The sequence below is a fragment of the Delphinus delphis genome, chromosome 15 (assembly GCF_949987515.2).
Source record: "Delphinus delphis chromosome 15, mDelDel1.2, whole genome shotgun sequence".
In the NCBI taxonomy this organism is placed as follows: Eukaryota; Metazoa; Chordata; class Mammalia; order Artiodactyla; family Delphinidae; genus Delphinus; species Delphinus delphis.
In genome coordinates, this window is record NC_082697.1 from 51294411 (window position 1) to 51317895 (window position 23485).

A 23485-nucleotide genomic window follows, 5' to 3' on the forward strand; every position below is an offset into this window, starting at 1 on the left:
CTTCTTATTTTACTCAGTTATAATCTGTTATTATCATTATTTAGTTTGAATCAAATTGACCCAGCTTTGGGGTAGGTCATTTTAAAGTATCTGTGAAGTCCACAGGAAATTTCCTTCCGCTGGCTAACGAAAGTGACGGGCCTAATGATGCATTTAAATGACCGCTTCCGTAGTAAGTCAGAAAGAGAAAAACAAATATCGTATATTAACGCATATACGTGGAACCTAGAAAAATGGCACAGATGAAACGGTTTGCCCGGCAGAAATAGAGACATAGGTGTCGAGAACAAACGTATGGACACTAAGGGGAGGAAGTGGCAGAGGGGTGGTGGAGTGGTGGTGGTGAGATGAATTGGGAGATTGGGATTGACATATATACACTAATATGTATAAAACAGATAACTAATAAGAACCTGCTGTATAAAAAATAAATAAAATTAAAAAAAAATTTTAATGACCGCTTCCGGGCTTCCCTGGTGGCGCAGTGGTTGAGGGTCCGCCTGCCGATGCAGGGGACACGGGTTCGTGCCCCGGTCCGGGAAGATCCCACATGCCGCGGAGCGGCTAGGCTCGTGAGCCACGGCTGCTGAGCCCGTGCGTCCGGAGCCTATGCTCCGCAATGGGAGAGGCCACAACAGTGAGAGGCCCGCGTACCGTAAAAAAAAAAAAAAAAAGACCGCTTCCGCTCAGTGAGCTCAGACTCAAATCCTGGATCAGGTCTGGGGTTCTCAAGCCCCCCAAATCTCTTCTTCTCTGAGGGTCCACCGCCCCGGAGGCGACCCCCCCACCCCCGCCGTCCAAGCCTCAGGTCAGATCAAAGCTCGGTCCCCGGCTGCCGCAGCCCAATCCTGGGCTTGCCCCGCCTCTTTCTCCAGCCCTGGCCCCGCCTCCCAGCGCCGATTGGTCCGGCCGCCAGCTAGGCACCGCGCACGGAAGACCCGGAGAAGTGGGGTTTGCCCAAAGAATGGGCTGCCCGAGGCCCCGCTGCGCATGCTTGCTAGGAACCCTCTAGTGCGCTCCTAGAGGCCGGCTCCCCCGCGGGGCGGTGCGCGCTCCCTACGGCCAGCGGGGCAGCGCGCGCGGCACGGAGCTCGCTCCCGAGAGGGCAGGTGGGGGCGGGGAGTGGGCACCCGGGTTGCGGTGGCCGGAGGGGCCTGGGCCGCGAGGTCGGCGCCTGTGGCTGCGGCGGCCCGAGGCCAGAGGACCCGCCGCGGCTCGGTCTCCGGAGAGGGAGGGCCCCGCTGCCGTCGCCGCCCGGCCGGTGCCCGGTGAGGACGGGCCCCAGCGGGTCAGGGAGGGTCTCGGGTCACTCGGCGTGGCCGCGCCCCCAGCCGGGCTCTCCCGGGGGTCCCCAGGACTGCTGATGCTGCGGAGGGGGGTGTCCCCGGACTCTGCATCTCGGCGCTCAGGCCGCCTCCTTGTCCTTCACCTGCAATTCGCAGCCTCCCTTCTCCTCGTTCCTCCTCACCCCCCTCCACCCACCCGACCCCGGGACTGAGCCCTCACACCCCAAGTCAGGGAGCCCCACATGGGTTTGCCTTTCCTTTACCGTGTCCGCCCCACCCAGTACTGCCCCCGCCCTGGCATTCACCCCAGCCCCATCCAGTCTTTGTGCCTCTGGAGGTCCCAGTGACCTTGCACTTTTTGCTGTCGTTACACCTACTTCCACTCCTGCATACCTAGATTACCTGTTGGGGCTTTCAAACTTTTTTGACTCAACCTACAGTGAGAAATATATTTTACACGCCTGTAGATGCAGATTACTGAGCGATAAGTTTAAAGGGAGATTTTTACCCCAATCTCACATGACGCAGCCAGATCTACTCTACGTGGGTTCTAATTCCAACCTATCCTATCCTGTCCTGTCCTGTCCTATTCTATTCTATTCTGTTCTGTTCTTTCCATTCCAAAAGTCTGTTGCTAACCCATTAAACTGATTTCAGGACCTAAAGAGTCTGACCACAGTTTGAAGCCCTTGCTTTAACGACCAGTCTTTTACTTCCGTTACCCCTTACCTTTGGAGGATGCAGAGGTCCAATAACAGATAATCATGTGTAAACTTAAATTCCAAAGAAAGGGTATATTTTTATTATTTTGACATTAATGCTTTTCGGGGCCAAAATCATCTCCAGGACTTGGTGCGATTCAGGCAGGTTTACCTTGTTCCTCTTCCCAAAAGCTCCTAGTCGGACTCGGGGAAGAGTTCGTATGTGGAGGCTAGATTATAGAGCGTTTATAATGGAGACGGACACTACTTTTATCGGAGAGGGAAATGTTTCAGCTTTAGGAACTCAGCACTGCGTAGGGAGAATCGGAACAGCTGGATGCCGGGCAGAAAAGCCATTTAGGAGGTGGTGGGTATCAAAGCCTTGAGGTAATGTGGGGTGGGAAGGCGTGGAAGATGGTGTGACCAGGTGCCCAGAGATGTGAGGACGAATTAGGCCTGATATGGGAGGCATGGAAATAGCCATGATTGTGCTCTAGGGGCGTTGGGGGATCTGGGGCTGGGAGTACTATTAGCTGGAATCTCCCTTTCTGTGTCCTCTGCCTCTAAGTTGCTTTGGAGCAGTGGTTCTCAAGCGACATGCAGCAATTTTGGTTGTCGGGATTTGGTGGCTGCTACTGGCATCTCGCAGGCAGAGGCCAGGGATGCTGCTAAACATCCTTCATTTCACAGGACAACCCCCCACAACAAAGAATTATCTGGTGCAAAATGTCAGTGGTGCCAAGGTTGAGAAGCCCTGCTTTGGAATAGAATTATTATTTTATTTTATTTTATTTATTTATTTTTGTCTGCCTTCGGTCTTCATTGCTGCGGGCGGGCTTTCTCTAGTTGTGGTGAGCGGGGGCTACTCTTTGTTGCGGTGCGCGGGCTTCTCATTGCAGTGGCTTCTCTTGTTTTGGAGCACTGGCTCTAGGCACACGGGTTCAGTAGTTGTGGCTTGCGGGCTCTAGAGCGCAGGCTCAGTAGTTGTGGCGCACGGGCTTAGTTGCTCCGCGGCATGTGGGATCTTCCTGGACCAGGGCTCAAACCCTGTCCCCTGCACTGGCAGGCAGATTCCTAACCACTGCGCCACCAGGAAAGTCCCTGGAATAGAATTCTTAATCTTTAGGGAGATCACTGCCACCTTCACCTCTCCCAGGACTAATGCCTGTATGCACACTCAGAGACTTTGCACATAATGGTAGGAGGGTCCATGAGCCAATCAGTGTGCACCTCTAATTTTCATAGCTTGCTGGGGGTGGGGGGCGGGGCAGCTTTTGGAATCATCCAGGAGCTTTTTCAAACATCAGGATATTCGCTCCTCCCCATTCCACTATTCAGAACCTCTGCTAGGCCTGGACAAAGTACTCCTTGTTCTTACATGATGATTCACAGTTTATGGAAGAATTTCACATACAGTATCTCATTTGCCACTTTTCCTGTTTCACAGATGAAATCAGCCCAGAGAAGTGATGGGATTTGCCCCAGGTCTCCCACCCAGCAAGTCAGCGCTAACGACGGGTGTTGGCGGACAGTGATGGTGGTTCTCACTCTTGTGTATGAAGGTAATTCTGTTGATCCGCCATCAGCTGCTGAGCGAGGCTCTGCCTTTCAGGATCTTAGGGCTTGGACCCACTGGTGTCTGAGAGGCACCTAACAATTTGTAATATTGTGTGTGTCTTGGGTGTTGGGTTTATTTGAGCAGGCAGTCTGAGTATTGCACTCTGATTGCTCTGTACCTCAATTTTGGGGGAGGGGAAACAGCATAAGAGAATGACCAACTATAAACTGTGAGGCTCTCCTACTTTCCATTTACATGTGCCTGACTTAAAAATATTCTAGCCAACTCAATAAATCTTTACTGAGTAAAAATGGAATATTATGAAAAAACACATTAGGGCCCAAGTATTTACCTCAAAACAATGATCATCCAAAAATTAAAAAATACATTTAAATCCACCTAGAACAAATATATAAATTTATTGCAAATAGAAGTTTCATAAAATAATGCTCATTTCTGTTACACACAATGCAGATTGGTTATTTCCTATGTAATTTTTGAAATTGCTGCCTGGAACCCAAAGATTATAAGAGCAATGACCAGGGAGATTTGAAAAGCAGAGGCTTAGACCAAAACAAAGAAAATAAAACTCTTTCATACAGATACTAAATGAACACGTGTGTAAGCTTTTACTTAACTCATCAATCAAGGAAGCAGTAAGATCTTACAACCAGTTTGCAGGAGACTCCAAAAAAGATTCTGGAAGACTGTAGATTAGGAATATTGACATGAATGTGCAAATGGAGGCAAAACCAGAGAAGTTACTTACTTATCTGTATTTATTTACATGGCAAGAAAGAGAGAACGTGTCTACAGAATAGAATTATTTTACCTTGTTCCGTTATCTGTGCAGAGCTGCAGAAGTAGCTCAAAGGCAGCAACAGGCTAGAATCGTATAACCTGAAAGGCTGTGTTCTAGACAAAACCCAGTTCTCCATTGAAGCACAAATTTTCCCTATGGCCTCATAATCTCAATGAAAGATATTTTTTGCATGAAATAAGGCTGGTCCAGTAAGATTGGGCCTGATTATTTACATAGGTGCGGCAGGCATGCTAATTCACCTCGTAGGCCATCTTGAGTTTGTTTTGCTGGAAGTCTCTGTGAGGAACCTCAGATTGGATTTCTCAAAGTCTGGTATTTGTTATCCCAAGGTACTAAAGCCATGCCCAATGAGCTTTCTCCCCCAGATTTCACCTGTACTACTTAAAATTTGGACAAATTCCACTCTTCTTGAGGTCCCCAAAATATCTTAAGGTGTCTGAAACTTGTTAAATTGTTATTAAAGGATCATTTGAAAAGATGCAATCATGACTCTCCCACCGATATAAAATAAACAAATGTTAATGATTCTGTTTAATGCATTAATGAGGGAACCTGTACAATGTGACAGATTAAACGAGGTAATGTATGTGAAACACTTCATGTGTTGCCCTGCATAAAGAAAACCTCAAATCCTTATTAAGTTGGTCACTTAGCCTCTGGCCACCTAACCTCAAGGGCATCTATTCCAGTGTTTCTCAAAGCCAAGTCCATGATCCACCAGAACCAGGGTCTCAGGGGGTACTTGTTAAAAATCCAGATTCTTGAATTTTGCTCCAGACTCACCATCAGAATTTTGGATGGGAAATCCAGGCATCTGATTTTTTTTTTTTAATATCAGAGAAAGGGTTATTGCAGGGCCAAGCAAGGAGAATGGGTGGCTTGTGCTCAAAACCCCCAAACTTCTGATGATTTTCAGGGAAAAGTTTTTATAGGCAAAATTTGGGGTGAGGCTGCAGGGTATGTGATTTTCTTCTGGTTGATTGGTGGGGAGGTAACAGGGAGGGGCTCCAGGAATCCTGTGCTCTAAGCATCTGCATTTTTACCAAGTGCCCCGAGTAATTCTTATGGAGACCAGAATTACGTATACAAATAATTGAAATAAAAGCTTCATGAAAACTGTACTTAACCTCAGTATATGGGTGCACTCTTTCTGTTCTGTTTTATTTTTCAAGCGCTGCTTTTAAGCAGGTTTCTCAACCTTGACCCTGATGCTATTTTAGACCAAATCCTTCCTGGGGAGAGTGGGGGTGGGGGGCTGCCCTGGGCACTGTGGGATGTTGAGCAGCATCCTTGGCTCCCACCTACCAGATGCCAGTAGCCTGCCCCACCCCCTAGTTATGACAACCAAAAATGTCTCCTGACCTGGCCAGATGTCACCTGGTGGGCAGATCACCATGACTAAGAACCACCAGTCTTAACCTACTGCGTTGATTCCTATGGGTTGGAATCCTCAAATTGAAAAGAGCCATTTTAACTTATATTAAGAGTTTAGGCCCTGAAAACAGACACAGGAGTTTTGAATGCTGACTCTGTCCTTTAGTGGCCTGGCTCTCGGTCACAGGAATCTAAGAGTGAGCCTTAGTTTCCTCCTCTGTGAATGAAACAACAGCAGGCCTAATGGATGAGGGTATTTGGGAGATAAAATGGAATAAAGCATGCAAAGCCCTCGCCTAGTGCCAGGCACCTCATTGGTATTTGGTGAACATGAAATGTGTGATCACAGTCCTTCGGACTCTTGAAGCATGTGTGATCAGAAACCATCTGGGAAAACAGAAACTACCGTAAGGTTTCACTGGGAATTTCATTGCTCTCCCTGGTGGTGGAAGAGCTGAGAAGACACATGGGACATGGTGAGCGACCCAGGGATTAGCAGTGGTGGGATGCCACCCCCACAGCGAGGCCCGGCAGAGCAGCCAGGGTGGCAGGCGGGTCCCAGCAGAGCTGGAGCAGCCACCCCAGGCAGGTCGCTTCAGGGACACCCTCCAGTCTCCCATGGTGCCTCCGGTTGGCCAGATCAGCTGGAAGCCACAGTGCTAAGCCATAACATAGCTGGTTTGTAGGGCTGATCAATGCAGCTCTGAAGGCCTGACTCTCACTACCCGTATTGTCCTGGGCCACTCGCTTCAGGCCCGAGCCTCAGTTTCCCCAGAAACAGAGCGGGGATGATGGTGAAGGGAGATTGTTGGGTCCCCATACTTGAGGTACACGTGATGTTATAGGATTTTTGTTCCTGGCTCAGGTGCCAGCTTGAGGACCAACCACATGGCTCTGGGTCAGAGAGTATCCCTTTTGTGTCCCCTCCTCTCCTCCCCCACCCTTCCACCCAGGAGGCCTATGGGTCATTTATTTTCTCTGTCAACTTCCATTGTGTCTGTAAGTTTGAAACTTGGGTTTTCAAAATCCTTTTATTTTGAGTTAATTTTAGACTTTTTTAAAAATTGCAAAAAAAAGTACAAAGAATTTTCCTATACTCATCACCCAGTCTCCCTGAATGTCAGCATCTTACCTAACATTGTGCAGTGAGCAAATCTGGGAAATCCACGTTGGTACAAAACCATTAACCTAAACTATTGACAGTATGCAAATTTCACCAGCTTTTCCCCTAATGTCCTTTTTCTTTTCTGAAATCCCATGTTGCATTTTGTCCTTGTGTCTCCTTAGTCTCCTCCAGTCTGTGACAGGCCCTCAGCCTTTCCTTGTCCAAGATGACCTTGACACTTTCAAAGTGTCCTGGTCAGTTTTGTAGAATGTCCCTCCATGTGGCTTGGGGGTGCCACATGGGGGTGTGCGTTCTGGGCAGGAATATCACAGAGGTGATGCTGTGCCCTCCTTGGTGCATCTTATCAAGGAGGTCATGGTGTTGATGTGTTTTATTACTGGTGAAGTTGACCTTGAGCACTTAAGGCTGTGTATGCGAGATTTCTCCCCTGTCAAGTCATTATCTTTCCCTTTGTGGTTAATAAATATCTTGGGGGAAAGGTCTTTGAGGCCATGCAAGGCCCACAACACAGACTGCAAGGTACTTGATTTTCACTTGTTTTTTTGTCCCATTATCTATATTACTCTTTTTTTTTTTAATTTCTTTGGATTTATTTTATTTTAATTTTTTTTGGTGGTACACGGACCTCTCACTGCTGTGGCCTCTCCTGTTGCGGAGCACAGGCTCTGGACGCGCAGGCTCAGCGGCCATGGCTCACGGGCCCAGCCGCTCCGCAGAACGTGGGATCTTCCTGGACCGGGGCATGAACCCGTGTCCCCTGCATCGGCAGGCGGACCCCCAATCACTGTGCCACCAGGGAAGCCCTGGATTTTATTTTATTATTTTATTTTATTTTTTGGCTGCACTGTGCAGCATGTGGGATCTGAGTTCCCTTACCAGGGATCAAACCCATGCCCCCCTGCATCGGAAGGGTGGAGTCTTAACCATTGGACCATCAGGGAAGTCCCCTGTCTATATTACTCTTTATTTTCCTGTATGACACATCTTGCATAGGACTGGAATCCCTACTTTTCCTGAGAGTTATGGAGTTAAAGAAAAAAATTACCAAGCAAGGAGATGCAGCTTATCTTTAAAGTGTTTACTATTTTCCCACTGTAAAGTGTTCATGCACCTTGTAAACAATTTTGAGAAAACAAAAGAAATTTAAGGGAAAAAATTAATTGCTTTCCTTACTAGTTTTAACATTTTGAGATATTTCCTCCCAGTTATTTAAGGTTTTTTTAAAGTCACAAATACATACAATAAAGTTAGTCGATAAACAACAAATGTGACCAGACTTGAGACTTGAGTTGAGACAGAAGAAATGAAGTGGATTGAGGTCTAGAGGCAGTGTCATGGTCTAAGGAATATTTTGGGTTTTTTTTTTTAAACCTTAGCTTAGAAAACATAGTCTTCGCCGATATGTTAACTGGATTTTGCTTTCTACGTAATATATTTTGTAAATACAAACGTTTTCAGAAGTCTTCCTGAATTATTTGTCTGATATGGAAAAACTCCCAAATTCTAGTTTTTAAACGTTGTGGTACATCTAATTCTACCAGGGATGCTTTACGTGCATTTCAAGGAGCAAGATTGCCATCTTGTGGTCATCTTTTGGTATTACTGAGGATTTAGATTTGTGTTCATGTTAGGGGCCTGCGTTAGGTAATGCTTTGGTCCTTCACAAGGGCTCCATCTGGTCTGCAGGTGCGGGCTTCCCACTCTAAAGAGGAATAAAATAGCAAACATGTTGAACACATGTGTGTGCAACAGAAAATTACGTGTATATTAAAGGCACTAATACAAGAATGGAAACAGCTGTGCATTTGAGTGGCAGGCTCGTGGGTGATTTATGAGTGTCAGTTCTCAACATTTTAAAATGTTTTTTATGTAGTTTTTACAATATGATCTTAGCAACTTACAAAATATCTCAGTATATAGTCCATGCCACCCCTCTCCTTTGGTGAGGAAACCAGGCCCAGGAGTGAGAAGCCTGTTTCTGATGGAGAAAACTGTTTTTTATCCAAGTGACCCTGGGGACATGAGTCATACCTATGAGGATTTTTTGTTTGTTTGTTTGTTTGAGATCTTAGTTCCCTGATCAGGGATTGAGCCTGGACCCTGGCAGTGAAAGCACCAAGTCTTTTAACCACTGGACCACCGGGGGATTCCCTATAAGGTTTTTTTGGGGTTTTTTTTTGCGGTACGCGGGCCTCTCACTGCTGTGGCCTCTCCTGTTGCGGAGCACAGGCTCTGGACGCGCAGGCTCAGCGGCCATGGCTCACGGGCCCAGCCGCTCCGCGACATGTGGGATCTTCCCGGACCAGGGCACGAACCCGTGTCCCCTGCATCGGCAGGCGGACTCTCAACCACTGCGCCACCAGGGAAGCCCTTATAAGGTTTTTTTTAAACAACCTTATTAAGATATGATTCACATAGCATACAATTCCCCCAACTAAAGTGTATAATTCAATGTTTTATTGTATTCACAGCCAATTTTATAACATTTTCATTACCCCAAGAAGAAACTCCACACGCCTTAGTATCACTCCCTAATCTCCTCCTCCCTCCCCTCCAGCCCCTGACAACCACTAATCTACTTTCTGTCCCTATGGATTTGCCTCTACTGGACATCTCACTTAAATGGAATTATACCACATGCTGACTTTAGTGTCTGGCACCTTTCACCGAGCCGCACTGTCTTCAAGGTTCATCCACATGGTAACATGTATCAGAACTTCATTCATTTTTATGGCTGAATAAATTCCACTGCATGGATAGACCACATACAGGCCAGAGCAGGTACTTCAGAGGGAAACACGGATTATGGATTGACCCAGCAGGTGCTGATCCTGCACGGTGGCCCAACAGGAGAGTGGTGTCTGCAGAGTTGGGGGGCAGCTGCCAGGCGGCCTGGGTGAGAAGGAAGGGGTATGGACTGTTCCTGCAAAGTCTAACTGTTGAGGGAAGGAGAGAGTCTTGTGAGGTTTTGTTTTAGGATATAGGAGACCTAAGAAGATTAGGACCTGAGAACCCTAAATGCAAAGACCCAGAGGAGGCAGAGAGGTTTGGAGACCAGAGAGAGCAGGATATGAATGATGGAGAAAGGGCCCCCGGGGGGTGGAGTGCCAAGGGGACTGGACGGGACACTTCATTTACCAAATCAGGATAAAAATTGTATGCTGTCTTTATCCAGGCAGTGATGATGAGTCATTAGAGCTTAGGCAGCATCCATCCTCAGTGGATAAATTGTGAAAGAGAGAGAAATTGTAAAATTCAGAATCATGGAGGGATAACTTTAGTTAATCAGAAATCTGCATTGTATGGAGAACCTCATTCACCAGTATGGTAGGTGGAGCATTACTATGTATGGTTTGTTATAGTTGGGTTTTTTTGGGTTTTTTTGTTTTTGTTTTTTTGCGTGTCTGTTAAAATATACCTTACAAAAATGTACTAGTTTGATCATTTTTTTAAAAAAATTTTGGAGTATAGTTCCTTTACAATATTGTGTTAGTTTCTACTGTACAGCAAAGTGAATCAACTATACGTATACATATATCCCCTCTTCTTTGGATTTCCTTTCCATTTAGGTCACCACAGAGCACTGAGTAGAGTTCCCTGAGCTATACAGTAGGTGCTCATTAGTTATCTATTTTATACATAGTATCAATAGTGTATATATGTCAATCCCAATCCCCCAATTCATCCCAACCCCCACTTTAATCATTTTTAAGTGTACAGTTCAGTGGCATTAAATACATTTGCACTGTTGTGCAACCATCACCACCATCCATCTCCAGATCTTTTTCATCTTCCCAAGCTGAAACGCTCCCCACTAAACACTAACTCCCCATTTCCACTCCCCCCAGCCCCTGGCAACTACCATTTGACTTTCTGTTTCTATGAATTTGACTACTCTAGGTACAACATATACGTGGAATCATACAGCATTTGTCCTTTTATGTCTGGCTTATTTCATGTTACAGACTTTTTAAATAAGTAATTCTCATTTGCTATCCTCTATACTTAATATTTTTATTCCTTTCACTGGGTTACCAGCCCTTTAAATGTGATAATCTGAGGGATTTAAAATTTGTGTAGCATGGCCCCTAGAGTTCAAGCGTTCAAAAGCACTTTGATATTGGATATTTCACAACCATTAGTATTAATTCATCTGTCAAAAAGCCAAAACTGACTAGGTTCAGTCACTTGCCAAGAATATCAGTTACTGCTGCATAACAAATGAGCCCTGATCTTATTGGCTTAAAATAACAGTAGTTTATTATTGATCAGGGTTCCATGGGGTGCCTGGGCTTGTTTCCCCAGGCTCCTTCTTGTGGCTACACAGAGCTAGAGGGTCTGCTGGACTGAACACTGGAAATGGCCTCCCTCCATGCCTGGCAGTGCCTCCATCCCTTGCATGTGGCCCTTCATACAGCTTCCTTCTCTGGCAGTCTCAGGGCCCCTGTCCATGAGGGTGAGGGCATCCAAACCCCCACAGCGAGCATCTGCCACTCTCTATTGGCTACGGCAAGTGACCAATGTGGGCTGGAGACCAGTCCAGATTCAAGACGACATGGCAAAGGGGCCTGCATACCTTATGGGAGGATCTGTGGTCATTAAACAGTCTACACTTTAAGGCCCTTTAATGGTTGAGAATGGGAACCGTCAATCGAATCGAAATTCAAGCCCACTGGCAAGGAGCCAAGCCTATCCACAGTCTGTAGTCAGCCACAGTTCAAGGTCTTTTGTTGCGCTGGAACTTGTTCCATATCCTTTGAGGTACAGAGATTTTAGTTGAGAGAATTACACTGACTCGGGGTACACATGACTCTGGGTACAGTTTCACGGGAATGTGGGTGTTCTCTGTCATGCCAACCCCCAGTGGCCTGAAGGAGGCCGGGCTTCGGCATCTGATCGCTTGAGACTGAGGCCATTGGTGTGTCGGGGTCCCTGCAGCCTCAACTCCTGTCCCTCTGCACGGCGGGGACCAACCGCATGGTCCTGTAGGAACATGCATGCTGGGTGGACAGTGACCGCAACGTTTTGGGGGCTTGAGTTGTCTGAAAGGCCTGTGGAAGGGAGGGCCAGTTTCTCTGCGCCCTCTCGCCCCGTTGAGGAGAGGACGCCCGGTGGAGACCAAGTTCATTCGCCCGGCAACCCGGAGCGCGCAAGCCCCGGAGGCGGGCTGCCGGCGGAGGGACGTGGGCAGAGACCAATCAGCGAGCGGGGGCGGGGGGCGTGGCTTCCCGCGTAGTCCTTTCCCGCCCGAGCGGCTCTGCACGCGGAGGCGCCGGCGCTGTCTTGCTGCGGCCGGTCCCCATGTACCCGCAAATCCCCAGTACCACTACATCGCCCTGTGGGGCGGGATGGGCAGAGCGGGGAGGACTGCACAGGAGGAGCAGGGGTTGGCTTGTCCGGGGGCCGGAGGAGGATGACGCTGGAGGACAGACCTGGCCGGGTACTCCCAGTCCTGTGTCCCGTTACCTGTTATCCGGATTTCCTAGAGTCTCGCCCCTCAGGACAGGGCTTTGGTGCTGCCCGGGGCTGGGCGTGCAGGCGGTTTGGGAGAGGTTGTAGGGGACACGGCGCCCCCTGCACCTTCGGCCTTGGCTCCGTCTCCACGGGGACCCAGGAGCCCCGCGCTTGGGCTGACAGGCCTTGGGGAACTGAATGTGGGCCCCAGACCAGGAAATGGCGGAGCAGGAATGGGGGACCCAGGTATTAGAACCGTAGAGCTTGGGATGGGGATGACAGCTCACAGGTGGGGAAGCTGAAACGTGCTGGGAGGCCGCATCCTGTTTCTGGGCTAGTACTGATAGATGGGAAAGACCCTGACATGCACCCACCACCCAGTCCCCCAGGAAGACAAAACGGCCACTTATGCCCCCACACTGATGCCCCAGGGTCCTGGTCTCCAGGCCAGCCCTGCCTGTCATCCATCCTTTCTGCTTCTCCAGACCAGAAGCCAAGGAGCCCTCAGTGACCACGGATTCTCTGGACACCTCCACAGCCCTGTCCCCACTCAGCTGAGGCAGAGCCAGCACCAGCTCAGACACAAGGTCGCTGCCCTCGTGGGGCCCTGGTGTCCCCTAGCACTGGGTGCCCCGGGGCCTCTTGCCTGGGATGGGGGATGGATCTAGTTGTGAATCCAGAGAGTGCCTCCTCCCAGGGCCAGGCTCCTCCTTTGGGGTCTGCAGAGTGCCAGCAGGGGCCCAGCCCATGCTCCCAGTGACACAGTGTCAGGGTGAAGGGCACCAGGCATTCTGGGAGGGTTGGTGACCTGAACTCATGTCCCCAAAGTGCTTTTCCCCAACGCCTGGTGCTCAGGAAGACCGGTTCCTGTTATCCTGGATGAGGTACCCCAGGTGCTGTACGGGCGGGCTCTGGACCCACCTTGACTGGACTCCCAGCTCTGCCTTCATGGCTGCATGCCTCAGTGTCCTCATCTGTAACCTGGGTCAATGAGAAAGATCAACTGTCATAACATGGGGCTGAAGGTTAAATGGAAACACCTGTGGAAGCACTTCACCGTGTGCTCAGCACCTGTGGGCCTGGATTCCTAGTAACTCACAGCTGTCAGCACCTTGGTCACCCCAGTAGCCCCTTGAGAGCCCTGTTTTGGGCACATTTTGTAGATGGGAAAGTGAGGTTTGGCTGGGAGAGGTGACGGACCCAAGGCTACCAAGAGAGCAGAAGCACCAGCCCAGGGTTCTCTGGCTCCATTCAGGTCCTTTCCTGGGGGCACCGAGGCAGCCCCATCTGCCCCAACCTCCAGCCCAGATTCTTCCTGAACCCAGGTCCAAGGGCACCTCCACTGATGGGATTTTGCCTCCTGCCTTAGGACGGAGCCCTTGAACTGCTGGGTTCCTTCCAGGGAGGTGGAGGAGAAATCCATCTGCTGGGGCCTGAGCGTGGCCTGGGGGCCAGGCCATCGGTCCCAGAATGCCCCTGCCCGAGCCCAGTGAGCAGGAGGGCGAGAGCGTGAAGGCCGGCCAGGAGCCCTCCCCTGAGTCCCCTGAGCCGGGCACAGATGTCGTCCCCGCAGCCCCCACGAAGCCCACGGAGTTCTCCGAACTGGTCCTACTGACAGCCTCCACTGAGAATGGGGATGGAGTGGACTCCCAGCCCAAAGCAGTGCACTGTGTCCTGTCCTTGGAGATGTCTGGCCCTGACACCCTGGCTGGGACCCCCCAGATCCTGCCAGTAGAGGAACAGCAGGGGGCAGTCCAACCAAGCCCCCAGGCCCAGGAACTGAAACACAGCAAGCCAGACACAGGTGAGTTCCGGGCCAGCTGCCCCTGTCTGGCCACTTTTGTGGCCCTGCATGCTCAGACTTGGGCTTCGCATACTCCCCTTTCCAGTGAGGTGACCTTAGCCATCTCTTCCCTGCTCTGAGCAGGGCCTCCTGGACCTTGACCCAGGCTGGTGTGATGATCGCAGGACGTCATCCAAGGGCACCCCAATCCCTGTGTTCCCATCTGTGCCCCTGGCTCAAGCCTTGCTCTGTGTCAGCTGACCTGGCCCTCCCCTTGCCTTCAGCAGCCCCCCAGCCCCTGGAGTTCCTGAGGACCCCATTTGGGGGCCGCCTGCTGGTGCTGGAGTCCTTCCTGTACAAGCAGGAGAAGGCTGTGGGGGACAAGGTATACTGGAAGTGCCGCGAGCACACCGAGCTGGGCTGCCGGGGCCGGGCCATCACCCGTGGCCTAAGGGCCACGGTGATGCGGGGCCACTGCCACCCGCCCGATGAGGAGGGCCTGGAGGCCCGGCGCCAGAGACAGAAGCTGCCCAGCCCAGCCCTGCCCGAAGGCTTGGGGGATCCCCAGGGCCCCGGCGGCCGAGTGGAGGAGCCCCTGGAGGGGGTGGGCCCGTGGCTGTGCCCCGAGGAGCCGGAGCCGGCCCCGGGGCCAGTGCTGAGCAAGCCAGCTCCCGAGGAGGATGAGGGGCTCCGAGCCCTGTCGCTGCTGAGCTTGCCTCCCAAGAAACGCCCGACGCTGGGGACCGGTGAGTGCCCCCCCACCCCGGCTCTACTCTCAGGCAGGTGGGAACCACAGCCCTTTCCTCTGCCCAAAGATAAATGTGGGTCCCACGTGGCTTCATAATGTGCTCAAAGTCAAAACGATTTTTAAAATATAAATGTGTCCAAGTAATCATTAAGCCCAAGGGGTAGAACTAATGCTCGTGAGCCAGGCAGCCTAGGTCCTTCTGGAGCTTCCTGATGCAAAAACCTGAGGTTTATGGACCCCACGTGATTCTGGTAACCTTTGAAGTTTGGGGAGATCGGCCTGGTGGGAGGCTTGAGCCTTGTGCCCCAGGTTCAAGATCCAGCTCTGCCTCATGTAGCTGGGCAGCCTTGTTGAAGCACTGCAGGTCAGGAGGTCGCTCCTAAGATGTGTGATAGCCTCGCCATTAGGGGATCTGGTGCTGCAGTGCCAGCCCTGGTCCAGTGTGTGTTGTCACTGAGTAACTGGTAGATGGAGTCTTTGCAGAGGTTCTTATTCTTTGTTTGTTGGGTTTTGTTTTGTTCTTTGTGGCAGTTTTTATTACCAGTAACTGGGAGGTGGGCTTGGTCCCATAGGCTGGGTGCCTCCAGACCTGGAGAGGATTGAAGGATTTAGGGACTTAAGGCGGCTGCTGTGCTGGGTGCCGGGGGCTGGGTGAGAAGGACTTGTCTTTCACTGTGTATCTTTTGGTCCCATTTCATTTTATGGCGTGTGCATGTGTTATTCGATAATTAGATACAATTTTCAAACAAACCCTAAGAAAAAGTATGGCCGGGAGTGACTGAGCAGGCAGGGTGTGGCATCGGAGGCAGCTTGGCCCTCTCCAGTGTGTGACCTGGGACGTGGTGCTTGACCACCCAGAGCCGTGGCCTCCTCACCGGCCACCAGGAGAGGAGCCACACAGCCTCCTTGGGGCACTGGGTGGGCAATCAGTGGGGATGCATCCAGGGCCCTGACCTGCACGGTAAACTAAAGGAGCAGAGCTCTGCCAGCCTGCACCTGCCCAGCCCCCTCTCCACTTCCTCCTCCAGGAGGGCCCCCGCCCCTGGAGTTCCTGAGAACCTGCTACGGGGGCAGCTTCCTGGTGCACGAGTCCTTCCTCTACAAGCGGGAGAAGGCTGTGGGGGACAAGGTGTACTGGACGTGCCGGGACCACACGCTGCATGGCTGCCGCAGCCGGGCCATCACACAGGGCCAGCGGGTGACTGTCATGCGTGGCCACTGCCACCCGCCTGACGTGGAGGGTCTGGAGGCCCGGCGGCAGCAGGAGAAGGCCATGGAGTTGCTGCGGGCCAGGCCGGGCGGCCTCGGGGGCCAAGTGGACAAGCTGCTCCAAGGCGTGGACAGCCTGTTCTACCGCAGGGGGCCGGGCCCCCTGACTCTCACCAGGCCCCGGCCCAGAAAGCGGTCAAAGGCCAAAGATCAGGACCTCCTGGCCCAGCCGCAAGGCGAGGAGGACCAGGACGAGGACCTGGGTGAGTCCACACCCGCTGCCCTGGCGCTCTGCCTGCACTCCAGTCTTGCTCCCCGAGGTCCCAGGAGGTGGGAGGGGGGCGATGCCAGGCCTGGCCCAGCCCCAGGCCCTGCTCCGGCTCACACCCCAGCTTCCAACCTCCCTCCCCTGACCCCCTCTCCCATTTCTCCCCAGGAGGCCCTGAGTTCCTGAGGACCCCTCTGGGGGGCAGCTTCCTGGTGTACGAGTCCTTCCTCTACAGGCGGGAGAAGGCGGCCGGGGAGAAGGTGTACTGGACGTGCCGGGACCAGGCCCGCATGGGCTGCCGCAGCCGAGCCATCACCCAAGGCAAGCGGGTGACAGTGATGCGAGGCCACTGCCACCCGCCCGACCTGGGGGGCTTGGAGGCCCTGCGGCAGCGAGAGAAACGCCCTGGCACGGCTCAGCGAGGGAGCTCTGGTAGGCCAGACCGGGGAGCGGCCTCGGGGGACAGTCAGAAGACCCAGACTGCCCACCCCGTTCCCTCTTGACCTCCAGCAAGCATCCCCCCCGTCCTTACTGGGGACCCTCTGGAAGGTTACAGCTCCCTCCTGTCTCATCTCCCTACCCCCACACCCCCTCCTGGTCCACCTCACCTTATCCCCAAGTCGATTAGGTGACTTGGGGCATCACCCTTTCTCTTGGGCAGTGGGCCTCACTCTCCTGCTCAGACCAGCCCAGAATCTCTGCAGCACTTGATCAACCCAGGCTCCCTTTCCTCCTTCTCATCCTTTCTTTTTTCTTAAGAATGTATAGGATTCATAGAGAAAGCTAATTGCACAAGCTGGTTTCTCATTTTTCCAGTGTGGGTGGCTGACACCGTGCCCAGTAATAAGCACGTCCTACAGATGTGGCTTAAGGGCTGAAGGTGACCCGTTCCTGTCATTGACTTCTGTTCTCCTCCAGCTGTTCTGCCTGATCATCTACCATCGTCCCTCTGGGCTCTATGACGAGGGTCACAGCCCCCCTCCTCCCACCTTTGTCGGCCCCACAGTGCTTATGTTTGACTCTCGTGGCCACAATAACGTGCATATTCCGGCTCATCTTGCTAAGAGCAGCCTCGGCCCAGCCTTCTCTGCTCCCTGCTCTCCCTCGGGGGTTCCCAGTCCCATACTTTTCTGAGTCATCTGAGTCGCCTTTAGAGCCTTTTTGGCCCTAAAATTCTCTCAAACTCGAGATCTCTGATTTTTTTTTTTTCTGACTCTTTTTATCCCATTTCCTTATAACTTCTATGTACCTAGGGATGATCTAGCCTCGCCCCGTCCTTACCCCCAACTCCCACCCCAAATAACCACTCAGCCATGGTTCCTTTTTTTGTTTTCTTCCTTCCTTCCTTCCTTGCTTCCTTTTTTAATTTTTTGGCTATGCAGAACGGCATGCAGGACCTTAGTTCCCCAACCAGGGATTGAACCTATGCCCCCTGCAGTGGAAGCGCTGAGCCTTAACCACTGGACCACCAGGGAAGTCCCCTTTCCGTTGTTCCTTAGGGCATCTGCTGCCCTCTTCCCTAAAGCGTGCTTCCTTCCATTGCTGTCAACTGTTTTTTTATTTCCTGTTGACTTCCGACCAGAGACGGCAAGGACCCAGCAGTTACCCACTGCCCCCTCCTCTCGAGGCAGCTGTTGCACCTTTTTTATTTAATAAATTTATTATTTATTTATTTATTTTTGCCTGCTTTGGGTCTTTGTTGCTGTGTGCAGGCTTTCTCTAGTTGTGGCGAGCAGGGGCTACTCTTCATGGCGGTGTGTGGTTTTCTCATTGTGGTGGCTTCTCTTGTTGTGGAGCACGGGCTCTAGGCACGCAGGCTTCAGTAGTTGTGGAACGTGGGCTCAGTAGTTGTGGCTCGCAGCTCTAGAGCACAGGCTCAGTAGTTGTGGCTCGCGGGCTTAGTTGCTCCGCGGCATGTGTGATCTTCCCGGACCAGGGCTCGAACCTTGTCCCCTGCACTGGCAGGCGGATTCTTAACCACTGCGCCACCAGGGAAGCCCCACTGTTGCACTTTTGTTCTATAAATCTGTCCACGGCTGAGTGGGAACACACTGCAGTGGAGGTGTGGCTGTTTGTGGCTCCTTTTCCATGGTTGTCTGGTGTTTGTGCTCGAATGACTGCATCTTTCCAAGGTGCATACAGGGGGTCTTTGCTTGAAGGTATAGGGTCGTGTCTCCATCCCTGTGGTACCTGGCTCTGCTGGGGGCACTTGGGGCCTTTTCAGGCCGGAAACCATGTCCTTCACTTGTAAAAATTTTCTCATGTTCAATGACTTTCGAGTCCCCATTTTTCTGACATTTCCTTGATTTTGCTTTCCAGTCCTTCTATTTAATTTTTAACTTTCACTCTTGTATTTGAACTCCTTTGCATTCCATCCTCTGAGGAGTGCAGCGGCCCTGCCATCCAGCCTCTGGCAGTGGCCTTGTTTTCTCCAACTACCTTTTCTGTATGAGTTTCTTTAGTCTCTGCCATTCAGGGTGAAGCTTCTCTCTTTTTTTTTTGTCAACTGGTGAAATTTTCCAGCCAGGTACATGCCATTCAATTTTCTGTCGATCACACAGTTGTATAAAGCAGCAAAACTAAAGGGGGAATGATTGTTGTATACACTTTAAATTGCTTTGCATGGTCTCATTTGTGATGCTTGGTGTAAGAGTCTTGACTTTTTCATCATGTAAGATGGTATGAGAACCTTTGACCCACGTGGCCAGTGGTCCTTAGCCAGGTTTAAGGAGAGACCCACACGCTCTGTATGTGGGTGCCGACCAGGCGACCCTCGAGACCCCAGGCCTCAGAGCCCTAGGACCAACCTCCTGCAGCGATTTCAGCCTGGCTGCCGGCTCCAGGGACTTGGGCAGGGAAACAGGGAGTTTCATGTCAGTGCAGACTTCCTCCTCCTCCCCCACACCCCAGACTCTTCCTCCCCCAGGGCGGGCACCTGTCTTATTGCTCTTCACGCAGACAGTCCTTGTCAGTCCCCCTGTTTGGGGCCTGCCCTAGACCCCTACTTCGGAGGGACCTCGGGCCTCCCTAGGTTTGGCCACTGGACTCTGCTTGTTCTGAGAGTCACCCCCTGAGGCTGGGCGAGCTCTTGCTTTGCCAGGTCTGTGACCAGGTGACCCCCTTTGCCCAGCGTCTAACCTGGGTCAGCATCTCTGCCATCTCCTCTCCTCTCTGAATTTCTGGCCTCACGCCCTGTGCCTCTTTCATCCCTCAGTGAACATTTTCATTGGGTGCTGGGGGAGCAGAAACATGCCCCACATCATATACCTCCCCTTCGGCCACTCACCCCCCACCCTGGCCCCCCCTTCTCCAGGGCATTCTCACCAACCCCCCACTATGGCTGCCATCCCTGCTGCTGTGCTGATGGACCCCCGAATCCCCCTCCACCCCTCCTGTGTGGTCCTGGTGCCTGGGCAGCGGGAAGGGAGTCCTCAGAGCAGAAGGGCGTGGCCACCTTCCAGGTCCCCCCTCTCAACACGTCAGGACAGTGGCCCAGGCCGCTCCCTGCCTCCCCGTCTGCCCTCAGGTCAAAGCCCACCCAGCCTGGCTCCCTGGGTGAGTGGACCCTTCTACAGCCCCACTGCTCACCACGCACAAAGGGCTGCACGCAACTCCCATTTCGCTCCTGGTTGCTTATCCCCCGTAGGGCCTGTCCACTAATTCCTCCAATTTAGCAGGGGCGAGAGGCCCTTGTGCCATCCCATTGCCGGCACCTCAGATAAGACACCGCCTTCCTGCAGGCGCCGCGAGGTGGAGGAGACGGACTCTGCCTTCAGTGATCTCCACCTCACCAGTCTCCTGCCTTCCTTCTCTCCCAGGCTTGGGAAAGGAGCCCTGGGAGCTCAGGCTAGGCTGAGTCTGGGGGATGGGGGGCCTGTGTCCTGGGCTGTGAGGAGGTAGATGCAGCGTGGGGTGGGGTCCGTGGGTCTCATGCCAGGAGCCATGCTGCTCTAGGCTCTGAGAACGGGGTCACGGCCCCCCTCATTCCTCGGCTCCAGGCCTGGCTCCAGGCTCTTCCTCTCCCGACCCCCTCTCCCATTTCTCCCCAGGAGGCCCTGAGTTCCTGAGGACCCCTCTGGGGGGCAGCTTCCTGGTGTACGAGTCCTTCCTCTACAGGCGGGAGAAGGCGGCCGGGGAGAAGGTGTACTGGACGTGCCGGGACCAGGCCCGCATGCGCTGCCGCAGCCGAGCCATCACCCAGGGCCAGCGGGTCATGGTGATGCGCAGACACTGCCATCCGCCCGACCTGGGGGGCCTGGAGGCCCTGAGGCAGCGGGAGCAGCTCCCCAGCCCAGCCCAGAGGGAAGGCTCAGGTGTGGGTGAGAGGGGCGTGGCACGGGCCGGGCCCCGGTCTCCCTGCTGGCCCAGCAGCCCCTGGGGACAGCTCAGAACACAGACTGGAGGCTGCCTGCTGGGACATTCCTCCTGTGGCCCATGTCCAGTGGTGTCTGTCCTCCTGGTCTGTGGGCTCCCTTAGGGCAGGGGCCACATCTGGACTCCACACTAATGGCACTGGTCCTCATCTGGGATGCACTGTCAGTGGGAGAAACCCACTCAGACCACTGGAGAAAACGGGGCCAGGGGCTGCAGTGGCATTACTGGCAGCTGCAGGAAATGCTCGGCACCCATTTGTGGGGCAGTGCTCCTGGACCTGGGGGACCCTCTGTCTCCCCTCTCCCTCCCCACCCCTGCCAGTGCCTTCAGCCACCCCAACCCCAACATGTCAGGAGCTTTCAGTTCAGATTCTTAAAAGTCTCAAAAGGGAGAATTTGATTGGTTGCCAGCTGGCCAAGGGGAGGGTGAACAGGGAGCCGGGAGGCCCCTAGTGCACTGTCCAGACCAACCATGGCCCTTCCAGAGTATTCCATTTCAGCCCAGCCCCTGCCCTGGGGTGCTTGCTTGCCAGCCAGCATGAAGGCCGAGCAGGGTCAGGAGAGGCCCGCAGGAAAGCTCAGTGTTTGGGCGGCTGCAGGGCCAGCCTCCCCGATAGTACTACAGCCATCAGACAGACAGCCAGTCTGCACTCCAGGGCATCAGGGCCGTGGTGGCTTGAGCTTCAGTCCCCAGGGCCCTGCAGCACAGGCTGGGGTGGAGGGCAGGGACCAAAGAGGGACCTGCGGGGGTTGGGGGGTCTGCAGTTTCCTGGCTGGAGCTGGCTGGTGGGACAAAGGAAGCAGTCTCCATCCCTGGCACCCAGGCTCTGTCCCCTGCTTCCAAGGCCCGGCCCAGGCACCCCACTCACACGTCATGTTCCTTCCAGAAACCCTCCAGCCCCTGGAGTTCCTGAGGACCTCTCTCGGGGGCAGGTTCCTGGTGTACGAGTCCTTCCTCTACAGGAAGGAGAAGGCGGCCGGGGAGAAGGTATACTGGATGTGCCGGGACCAGGCCCGCTTGGGCTGCCGCAGCCGGGCCATCACCCAGGGCCAGCGGGTGACCGTCATGCGCAGCCACTGCCACCTGCCTGACCTGGCGGGCCTGGAGGCCCTGAGGCAGCGGGAGCGGCTCCCCAGCACAGCCCAGCAGGAAGACCCAGGTACAGACAGGAGTGAGGGCGAGAGAGCTGTGGGTATCTTGGTCTCTGCCAGCCCAAGGTTCAGACACCTCAGGCGACAGGCACTGTCTGGGGACCTTTGTTCCCTGGTCTTCCTGCCTTTCCAGTCTTCTAACCTTCCTCTCTACTGGCTCCTTCTCCTGAGCCTAGAAACACACCTAAATTGGTCCCATCCTTAAAACCAACTCCCCTTGTAACTGCCATTTTTTTCCTCTCTTTTATACTAAGAGGTCCTAACTTTTTATGGGTGGTAGTATCTTTTGAAAATCTGATGAAAAAATATAGACCACCCTAGAAGAATATACTAATGTGTGTGCACACGCAAACATGAGTGCTCCCGTGCGTGCACACACACACGTAGTTTTGCAAATAATTAACTGTATCAAACTGAAAATGGGTTCCCTTCAGATAAACAGAATGTAAAACCAGTCTTTTTTTTTAATTTTTGAATTTTATTTTATTTATTTTTTATACAGCAGGTTCTTATTAGTTATCTGTTTTATACATATTAGTGTGTATATGTCAATCCCAATCTCCCAATTCATCCCACCACCACACACCCCCCGCCACTTTCCCCCCTTGGTGTCCATACGTTCTCTACATCTGTGTCTCTATTTCTGCCCTGCAAACCGGTTCATCTGTACCATTTTTCTAGTAAAACCAGTCTTTAGAAAGCATTATGTGTCTCATATTAATTCATGGAAATATTAAAGGGCACATCTTATAAAATACGGGAATGAATCCAAGTTGTATCAAACAAACAAAAGAAACTTGATTTCTGTTTAAAAAAAATTTTTTTTCCATGAGAAAGCCACTGTTCAGCTTAACCAAGGAGGAGGCGCTGTGGTTTGCCTTTGTTGGGGTGAAGGGCGTGCCATCTTTGAGATTGTTGCCTCCCAGTCTTTTTGGTGACAAGGTGAAGACTGACTCAGGATCTCCAGCAGTTTATTTTACCGGGCATAGGTAGTTTTGGCATCAGAAAACCAGAATTCCCCTAATGACTCCCCCAATCAGAGTCATTCCACCTGGTTTTCATCCTCAAGGCCTTGAAGTCATCGTTCCAGGAGGTGTGCCTTTGCCTCTGGCAGCTTCAACAAGAAAAGAATTATTAATCCATGTTTTCAATGTTTTTTACTCAGAAAAGACAAAACTTCTGCCTGAAGTTCAACTGTGCTTCGAGACTTGTGCTCCTGAAAGCCAACAGAGCTATGGGTAACTGTATTACCATAATCACAAATTACACAAAACTTAGTGACTAAGAACAATAAATATTTACTGTCTGTCACAGTGTCTGTGGGTCGAGATTTCAGGAGTGGTTGGGTGGGGTGGTTCTGGGGTTGAAGGAAAGATGTCAGTGGGGGTACACCCATCTGAAAGCTTGAGTGGGGCTGGAGGAAGTGCTTCCAAATGGCCTGTTCACTCACATGGCTGTGGGCTGGAGGCCTCAATTCCTCACCATGTAGACATTTCCTTAGGGCTGTTTGAGTGCCCTCAAACATGACAGCTATCTCCCCCCAAAACAAGTGATCCAAGAGATCCAAGGGAGAATGCAGAGCAAGAAGGAGGCCACCACCTAAAGCAGAATTCACGTCCTTCTCAAGCAC

At 52.2% G+C, this 23485-nt stretch overlaps 1 protein-coding gene across 6 annotated transcripts in view; it reads left to right on the forward strand.

Annotated features, from left to right (window-relative positions):
* Positions 1-1042: 1042 nt before the first annotated feature.
* The window catches only part of FLYWCH1 (FLYWCH-type zinc finger 1), a 29761-nt gene continuing 7318 nt past the window's right edge, over positions 1043-23485 (forward strand). Inside the window, exons 1-10 of one of the 6 annotated variants that reach the window (XM_060031576.1) lie at positions 1043-1268; positions 3435-3549; positions 12808-12909; positions 13692-14126; positions 14390-14851; positions 15882-16325; positions 16499-16762; positions 20380-20649; positions 21591-21863; positions 23021-23093. In XM_060031576.1, the coding sequence (XP_059887559.1) occupies positions 13793-14126; positions 14390-14851; positions 15882-16325; positions 16499-16762; positions 20380-20649; positions 21591-21863; positions 23021-23093 (2120 nt within the window). In that variant the 5' untranslated portion in view covers positions 1043-1268; positions 3435-3549; positions 12808-12909; positions 13692-13792. Of the gene's footprint in view, positions 1269-3434; positions 3550-12807; positions 12910-13691; positions 14127-14389; positions 14852-15881; positions 16326-16498; positions 16763-20379; positions 20650-21590; positions 21864-23020; positions 23094-23485 lie in introns of those variants that run through there. The other 5 variants (XM_060031581.1, XM_060031580.1, XM_060031582.1 and 2 more) reach the window with 5 other exon arrangements.